The 9,418-nt window shown below is 35.5% G+C and overlaps 1 protein-coding gene across 1 annotated transcript; it reads left to right on the top strand.

Moving 5' to 3' along the window:
* Nucleotides 1–939: 939 nt before the first annotated feature.
* Nucleotides 940–3,711, top strand: LOC306844832 (regulator of G-protein signaling 4-like). The gene is made up of 5 exons (XM_079377232.1): nt 940–1,102; nt 1,289–1,411; nt 1,657–1,718; nt 2,397–2,560; nt 2,643–3,711. The coding sequence occupies exons 1-5, from the start codon at nt 1,059–1,061 to the stop codon at nt 2,889–2,891; spliced, it is 642 nt and encodes a 213-aa protein (XP_079233358.1). The 5' UTR covers nt 940–1,058; the 3' UTR covers nt 2,892–3,711.
* Nucleotides 3,712–9,418: the final 5,707 nt, after the last annotated feature.

The raw sequence follows: 9,418 nt of genomic DNA on the forward strand, positions 1-9,418 counted from the left end.
GTATCTTGATTTAGTTGATCAGTTCAAAATAACAAAGGAGCCTTGACATAAAGTAAGTATTTTTTTAAAGGTTTTATTGAGATTTATTATTTGGACAGAAAAAAATGTTCAGTTTCTTTGAGCACAGCTTTATTTTAATTTGTAGCAGTCCTAATGTGTAATATTTATTTCTTGCCACAGATTCCTTTCTTCAGGGCAATAGGGGGTATGAACAAATTAATCCAGGCATGGAGACCACACATATTTGACAACTTAGAGGATGTAGCTTTTGTGACCTTAGGGGCTGCATGGTGTCGTGGAGGTCAGTCAAAGAGTTCAAATAAATTTTGGGCTGTGATTGTTTGTTGAGACCGCTCTGGTGAGTAAAGGCAATATTATGACATTTTCAGTCAGACATAAAAAACATGACATTTGCTGATGAAATGATTTGCACTGAAAATTTTAATACCAATTTTAATACCAATAAGATGGAGATATATATTCAGGCTTGTGTAACAATTCTAAAAATGCACACTACATGGGTAAAAAACCCCAACAAAAATTACATTTATAGCTACATAAATTACAGTTAACCACTATAAATTCTACTATATTTCATTACATTACATTATTATGAATTTTGGCTTTTAATTGAATTGAATTGAATTGAATTGAATTGAATTGAATTGAATTGAATTGACTTGAATTTAATTTAATTTAATTTAATTTTTTATTATTTTTTATTATTGCACACATGTACAGAAAAAAGTCCAAAAGCAAATAACGCATGTAAAACGTGCAGGACAAGTACACCACAAAAATGCCATCTCATGTTTATTATACATCAGTGATCTAGGTACAACAAACTCCTTTCCTTTAATAAACTTTGGAAATTAACTTGGTTTTGCGTCTGCTTTGTTCGTGCCTCTGTTCTGATTGGCTGGCTGTTGTGTTCTGGAGGCTGGGGCTGTATAAAAGGATAGTTGTAGGAGGAGACTGCATTGAGATTGTGAGGACCTGCGTTGTGACACTCAAGACTTTTTTTCTCTAGCGTTGGATTTGTATTACACACCAGCACCATGTGTAAAGGGCTCGCTGCCCTCCCAGCAACATGCTTGAAAAGGTATGAACTACCTTATTGGAAATTATTGGTGATATTATAATTTTTAGTTCAACGTTCAAGATGATATATGTTTTCATGCTCTGAATACTCTGAATTGGACTAAGAGCAAAACAAAGCAGCTGTTTGGGTATCAAGATATTACAGTTTGCTTTGATTCGTTTAATTATATGTTAACTTCTCCAACAGCGCCAAAGACATAAAGCATAAGATTGGCTTCCTGCTTCAAAAGCCAGATCCACTTCAAGAACAGAAGTCTCTGAAGGAGAAGGAGAAAGAGAAGGAGAAGGCGAAGGTCACCGTGGTGAACAGGTAAGGTTAGACCAACAAAGTTTACTTTTCTATTCTATTCTATTCTATTCTATTCTATTCTATTCTATTCTATTCTATTCTATATTTTCAATAATATTTTATTATTTACATTAATATAATTTTTGATATTATAGATAATTAATATTTTGATATTACAGTATTTAAACATTACTGAAGCTAATCTGATATTATTTACATTTACAAAACCATTTATATATTTTGTTTATTCCTTCCTCTGATTCTAGAGTCCCTTCTGCTGAAATTGAGAAATGGAAAACCTCATTTAACAACCTAATCAAAAATGAAGGTTAGTGTCAAGATTATTTAGTTATGCAATAAATAAATCAACCATCCTGATCAAATCTGGGAAACCAGCATGTGTTAATGATGAACAGGCTGCAGCATAGTAATGATTTAATGAGAAAAAGCCTGAGACTTCTGCACTGACCCTTGTTTATTCGGCCTTGTATTTGCTGTCAAAGAGCCCATGGTCTCATTAAAGTCTCTGATAAAGGAGACTGTATTTCGGTCAGTCTGATAGGCCATGACCATATTTTTTTCACGCACCAGAGTGTGTGCTACGTGTCCGCAGACTGCACTGGTGGCCCCTGAAGAGCTTGAGTGTTCTGCTCTGGTGGGCTACAGGGGTCATCAACCACTAGGACAGTCTTTAGAGAATCCCCCCAGACTCAAAGTCCTGACCCAGAGTCTTCATTCCAAAACCTCCTCAGCATCCGCTCCCTAGGAATAATGAGTTCAAATGGAGATTTGAATGTCTTCGGATCAGGGTTATTATAGTCACCTAAAAAATTCACAATAAATGTTAACTGAAATAAAATATTACAAACTTAAACTTATTTCAGTTAATTTCCATTTCTCATATTCATTTTGTTTTTAGTTTGGATATATATTATATTATTGAATATATAATGCAATTTATTGTTTTTTTAGTGTATTGAGTCTCACTGAAATTCTTTCCTTTCAGACGGTCGGAAGGCTTTCACTTCCTTTTTACAGTCCGAGTACAGTCAAGAGAACATTGAATTCTGGGAAGCCTGTGAAGATTTCAAGCAGACATCAGTGGACAAGATGAATGTGAATGCTAGAAAGATATTTGAGCGATACGTTGAAGCTGATTCCCCTAGCGAGGTGAGAGCGCTGCTTGACTGGAATATATCTATTCCCTTATCCCATCTAAACTGTACTCATAAATCTCCATAATTTTTTTTAGGTGAATTTGGATTCGGTCACTAGAGAACTCACTAGAAAGAATCTGGAAAGGTGTGACGCATCCTGTTTTGAGGAGGCTCAGAGTAAAATCTTCACCCTCATGGAAAAGGACTCGTACAGGCGCTTCCTAAAATCCAAACTGTTCCTGGAACTGTCTCAACCACCATTGGACAACAAACCCTGTAGTTTAGAGAAGAAAGGAAAACGTCATGTTTCTGACCACAATCAGTGCTTGCCTAGTTATGCCTAACCAAACCATCTCCTCCTAGATGAACAAAGTATATGACGAACTTTGCCATAATGTGACTTCCACTCATTTGGCTTTATAAAGCTCATTTATGTTTATGAGTAAAAAGGCGGAGTTCATTAGATGGTTCCGTCATTGTGATTGTAACACTTTTATCTTTGCAGCAGCGTTGAAAGTGTGTAGTTATCCACTGCTTGAGCATGACGGTGATGTTCTGAATGGGTTTTGTTCAGACAATGTTTTTACCATCAACAGAAATAACCCCCATCTACTCCTCAACCTTGAAATTCCATTGAATTGGCTTTGGGAAAACAATACATCTGTGACGTAGTTTACAACTAAATGACTGTTACAGACAGAAACTGGTTTTTGCTTAGGATTTTATTTGAGCTGTGATGAGAATAGGACCATTAACATCACTTTTAACCAACTGTATTCTCTTTACTCTTGTAATGTTATGTAATCTGCATATTTATATATGTTTATATATAAGCTATCTTAACTTCAGAGGTTATGTATGTTCTTTCTACTTAAAATGTGAAATTTCCAGCATTTCATTTTTGTATTGGCCACTCTTCATAATCCACAAAATGACAAGTGAATGTGATAAATGTGCATGTGTAATGTATAACCTGCCACTGCCACTGATTTACAATGTGTTCCACTGTGAAACCGTGTCTTGGCTTTAAGGCAGACATTACATATCAAACCACAAATGCTCCTGTTAGAATAAATGGCCAAATGTGAGTTGTTTACATATTTGTTTACTGGTTCCATATTTATTTTTGTCATATTTATGAATAAAATGACATCATAAAATTCAAATGGTCTCATACTATTAGATCCAACAGACAACTCCTAATTTTACGTTTTAAAACAAAATGCAATTGAAGATTAATATATATATCTTATATATATATATATATATATATATATATATATATATTCAAACATCTTAAGAACACACTATATATATATATATATATATATATATATATATATATATATATATATATATATATTAGGGTTCATATGCAAAAGCCTCCATGTGCCATTTGAAATTTGCTTCTAAAATGAGCATTTTTATCATTTTTATTTGGCTCCTATGTGTAGGTTCAGTAATTTCACTTTAATGGCAATGAATAGGTTCTTTTCATTGCAATTAAAGTGAAATAACTGAACATAAACAAGAAAAGCATTTGGTTACTGTCTATATCTCCTTACTGAAAGCAGAATCTTGAAAGTTTTTTTTTTCCATGTCAATAACCATTATCTCTCAAAACATGATGATGAGCACTCATGTAGCTTGAGTGTGACGTAATGGAGGATTGCAGCATGTTGTATGTGGATGTTTAGGACATTGAGTGAAAGAGTACAGGAAGTTCAGCTATCTCAAAAACTATAAGTTCTCTCATGGGTATTTCTCAGATATTCCTAAAATTACAGAGACCATTAGAAAACTATGTAGCAAGACTCAAACTGTGCATTTGAGTAAGATTACTTATTAACTCTTTATATTGACACGCTCATCATGTCTCCTATTTCTCCTTCCTACAAAGAATTATTTAAAAACAGAGTTACAACTCTTAACAGCAGAGGAAACGACTACCTTGGCAAAGTCAATGTGACCTAGCACACATGCAAGCACATGGTTTTAATTAGGAGTGTTTTTAAGATTTTTGAAATATTGCGAGAGAACAGTCAATACTCTTTTTGAATGCACATACTATATTATCCAGTCTCATCTCATCTCTCACCGTGCTTAAAACAGTGCAGAGAGATTTTGTGAAGTAAAAAGTGCGCAAAGAGGCTGAGCTGTAGTGGGTTCATTGCAAGACGAATATAGGATGGGAACATTCAGTTCTTTCATGTCTTTCATGCCTTTTGAAGTAGGAAACAGAGAAAATCTAGGGACGTAAACAAATGATGTGACACTATTACATTCAAATGAAAACATAAACACAAATGGAGTAATGAGTGAAAATGATTAATATAAAGTATTGCTGTATATCTCACACAGAGCTGTAGGGTACAAAGGAAAAGCTTTTTAAAGTGTATGATGATTGAAAACATGATTGATGAAGCAACTGTGAAAAGATATGATCAAAGAAGCTTTACTGAAAATCATTTAAAAATAAAGGCAATGAATAAGGGGGGCTTTTACCCCCACATTCAGGATCTAAAAAGAATCCGGACCCCAAGGGAAAGAGCGGTGTAAATGGTATAAAATACCAGTTTATAGAGACAAAATTAACATAGGACAATATTTCTGAGTAAAACAATCAAAGAAATACAGGAAATAGCAACTTTAGCAAATGATAAACCATGTACAGCTCATTTGGAACATTCTTTAAAGGAACAAAAACATTTTCTTGTTTTTAGTAACCAAACAATGTATATTCAACAGCTACAATGCTGAAGGCATGTTTCGGAAATGACTCTTGATTGTGTTTGTCACAGTTGCTGAGCCCACTTTGCACATGCTTTAAAACAAATTTCTTCTCACTTATGGAAAACTATTTTTTTCAGAAACGGCATCCTCCATATTCCTTCCCTGTCTACTATATAGTAGTGGCATTTTAAAGCAGATTGGATCTAGTCTTGAATTAGTGTCCCACTTCAAAATATTTGATTGGTTATTGAAAAACCAATGATTTTATTCTTTTGAACAAACATGAAAACCATAATACTCAATTTATACCAATAATAATATACTACTTATGCATATTTGCCTAAATAAATAAATATTCTACACCCAGGGCTAATTTATTAAAGAACAAATATTTTAAAATGTATAGTTGTATGCCCTACATTGTGTGCCAAAAATATAAATGTTATAAACAGCACTTTTCATAATAATAAAAAAGGAACACAGTTTGAAAGCAGCAGGATGGGCTTAAAATCACAAAAAATCTAAAGTAAAAGTAAAGTAAAAGTAAAGTCGTGATGTATTGTCAAGTATGGTGACCCATACTCGAAATTGGTGCTCTGCGTTTAACCCATCCAAGTGCACACACACAGCAGTGAGTAGTGAACAAATGCACACACACACACACACACACCGTGAACACACACCCGGAGCAGTGGGCAGCCATGCTGCAGCGCCCGAGGAGCAATTGGGGGTTCGGTGCCTTGCTCAAGGGCACCTCAGTCGTGGTATTGAGGGTGGAGAGAGCGCTGGACATTCCCTCCCCCCACCTACAATTCCTGCCGGCCGGGGGCTCGAACTCGCAACCTTTCGATTACGAGTCCGACTCTCTAACCATTAGGCCACGACTTCCCCACAGTGGGGAAAGTTTACCCTAAAGTGCAAAATAAGTGTAAACTTGTCAGGGGTAGAATGTTCTATAGGAATTACAGTTAATGCTTAAAATAATAAGTTATTTCACACACATGCACGCACACACAAACACACAATAATTCTGTTTATATAAGTGTGTAAATAAAAAAAATTAATTAAAATTGCATCAATTTTACCCCATGGATAAGTCATGTTATGCATTGCAACTAACTGTTGTTTAGGAAAATGTTGTGGTGGGGCCTGTTTTAATTAGGTGTTTTGGTGAGAAAATATTTTCAAAAGAGCGTTTTTATCCCAAGGGCTTTCAGCACCTTTGCACCCTGTGCTTTATGTTCAATTAAATTCAGCACAAAGGCAAATGCTAGTGAAATTGAGATGTTGCTGATGACTTTGAGTGAAGGATTATGGAGGTTGCCATTACCATCACAGTTATTTTGACAATCCAGCTTTGAATATAATAGGTAAATATTTCACAAAGTTACTCAAGTCCCATTATGTGCTCACATTTGCTAAAAACAACCTACAAAAACAATTCAATAACCATCTGCATCGCTGTTATACATTCCCAAAAGAAATGTGTGACTTCTCATCACCTCTCGTCTACACTGACTTGACATGTTTTCCCTTTGCCCACAGTTACAGAGGAGCAAATGAGGGTCTGCTAGAGCAGAGAACAGGCTCTTTTTCATGACCGATTTATCTCTTTCTCTTTCTGTTCTCTGTTCTGTGTTCTCTGTTTCGTGGCAGGATCTTGCTGCAGGACAGCAGGCTGCTCATTATGGCTCAGCACAAGGTTTGATGTAATTACACTCTGCTCTGGTGCTTCAGGTGCTGCAGTGCCTGTTTGATCATTGTTATTGAAGTGGGCACCTTTTGAAATGGCAGACACATACACACAGAACAGCAATGAACTTGCTTGAACCAAAAAAGAATGAGCCATATTTGTATACTGCATCTGAAAACCTATTTATAAGGAAACACTAGAGGCCGAATTAACCGAGTTGGTTTTCAGTGCCGGTGACTAAACAACTCCAGGTCAGTTTAACCAGGCACTATTGGTGCTGGTATAGGACTTTCCAAGGACATTTAAATGAAGTCATTAGCTGTGTCCAAAATCGATGAAAGGTTAGAACAGAGCAGACGACAATGTGCAGTCGGAATTATTCTGAAACTGATATTTCAAGGTAAAAAACGTACAGTTGATTTAAAGTACTAAAATGTACCATTTAGGGGTAAATAAAGTGCAAAGATGTAGCTTTTTCCCTTATGGCACCGTAGGGACAACTTAGTAATTTTTTTTTGAGAGTGTATGAAATGCATTAAGGAAATAGCTGCAACAATATAATAACATTGTTTTGGATTTTTGGGTGTTTGCTGAAAGAAAACAAACAAAAAAACAACTGTTTTATAAGCCAAACTTACCAGTTCAGTATTTAGGTTTCCTAGAGTTTACATTCACCTGTTGTAAATCTTGGTAGCCATCAAAAACAGTGCAAATTCACAGCTGTCTCCTTAATGAGAGCGGTCTGGTTTTACTACACAAATGAACATATGAAGTGAGTATTTATAGAGGATTATCTCTCCTTCCATCTGAGCCCTACGCAGTCATTATCTGGTTTTGTTTTTGTGCGTACAAGCCACATTTGTTTCCATTTGTGTGTATGCGCAAATAGCAGGAACAGCATTATTGTGCCATAAGGACACGATTAGCATCCTGGTCCACACACACACAAACTCAGTCACACTCTTGTACCTTGTTATAGCTGCAGCTCGAGCTGTCGTAAGACTGGTGTTAACACCTGGATAAGATTTAATATTGTTTGGCCCTGGTATGGAAAGAAACGTGACGTAAATTTGGCATGTGAATGGACAGGCTATTTGTGATACAGATATACAGTGGCCATAAAAGTATTTGAACACACAATGTATGAATGCATTTATTTTAAAGAGGCACCGTTTTCAACTAAAATGTGTTTTGGCCATTCATTTGCATGACAACAGCATTGGGGGGTCTGAAAATGCAAATTTTTGTAAACAATACCATTATCATCTCTTTGTAAACTACAAAACATGAATGTGTGTTCAGTCTAAAGGTATATGTGCATAATATTTCTGTCCAAAATGCCATTGCCAACTACTGGTCTGGCATGCATAAATAATACAGTGACTTTAGCTGTTTTTGTGGATCTGTGTGAGTGGGGATCGTTTTGACAATGTTGTCCTGTAGTATACGTGAAACAAAAATGCAAAGGGAATGTTTTTGTTTTTAGTACTTTGTTGTCATGTAAATGTACCCTAATACAAATACATTTAGACAATTTTAAATGTGGCTCAGAGTGTCCAAATACTATTTTGGTCCACTGTATGTGATTTTGTACTTTTTCACTGGCTTAATGTAATATTCTGATTTGCCTTCTTGTCATAACAGAATGTTCGAAAGGATTTAACCTTGTTTAAGCAGAGATTAATTGGATGCATGCATTTGCTGTTTAAATTAAATGAGTTATGTTTTTGTATGTCTTTGATAAATGCAGCACAACAAAAACAATTTAATTAAGAACTGTTTTGCTGATCCTGACCTATAGTCTGGACAAAGCAAAATGGAGATGCTCTTTTGTTTGGCATTTATGAAAAGGGTGCCTTTTTGATGCAACTCAGAAATGGTTGAAGAAATGTCTTTTCGTTCTGTCAGTACACAAGGGGTTTAACCCCTAGTCACGAGTCATACGTCTATTTCTAGGAATGAGAGTGGTAATGAATGTGAACATGTTTGCGTCTGACATTATTTATTTTGGCAACCTCTCATCGCCCATCTGCTTCATCTCAATTTTCCACCTCTCTCTTCCTCTGTTTTCTTCTTATATCTTTCTATTCTTCACACTGGTCCTCTCATCTTATCATGGTTGTGTGAATAAAACACTCTGGACGAGTGGCTAAATGAAATAGATGAGAGAGCTTGCTGTGCGGGACGTCAGGAAATAGTTGCATTATTATTTAAATTTAGCATTTTAACAACATTCTCCGATTTTACTGAAATTACATGCTTGCTGAAATGGCAGTACCATTAAGCAACGTTGAGTAATTCCATGATGATTGAAAACAATTATAATAGAGGAGGAAAACAAAGCTTAACTTTAAAGCGTCTTAATTACTTCCGTTCAATCACTAGCTTTGCTTGGTAAAGAAAATGACAAATTGACAAATTAAATAACAGAAAGGACACACTCTT

This window comes from Barbus barbus (genome assembly GCF_936440315.1).
Source record: "Barbus barbus genome assembly, chromosome: 25".
Classification (NCBI taxonomy): domain Eukaryota; kingdom Metazoa; phylum Chordata; class Actinopteri; order Cypriniformes; family Cyprinidae; genus Barbus; species Barbus barbus.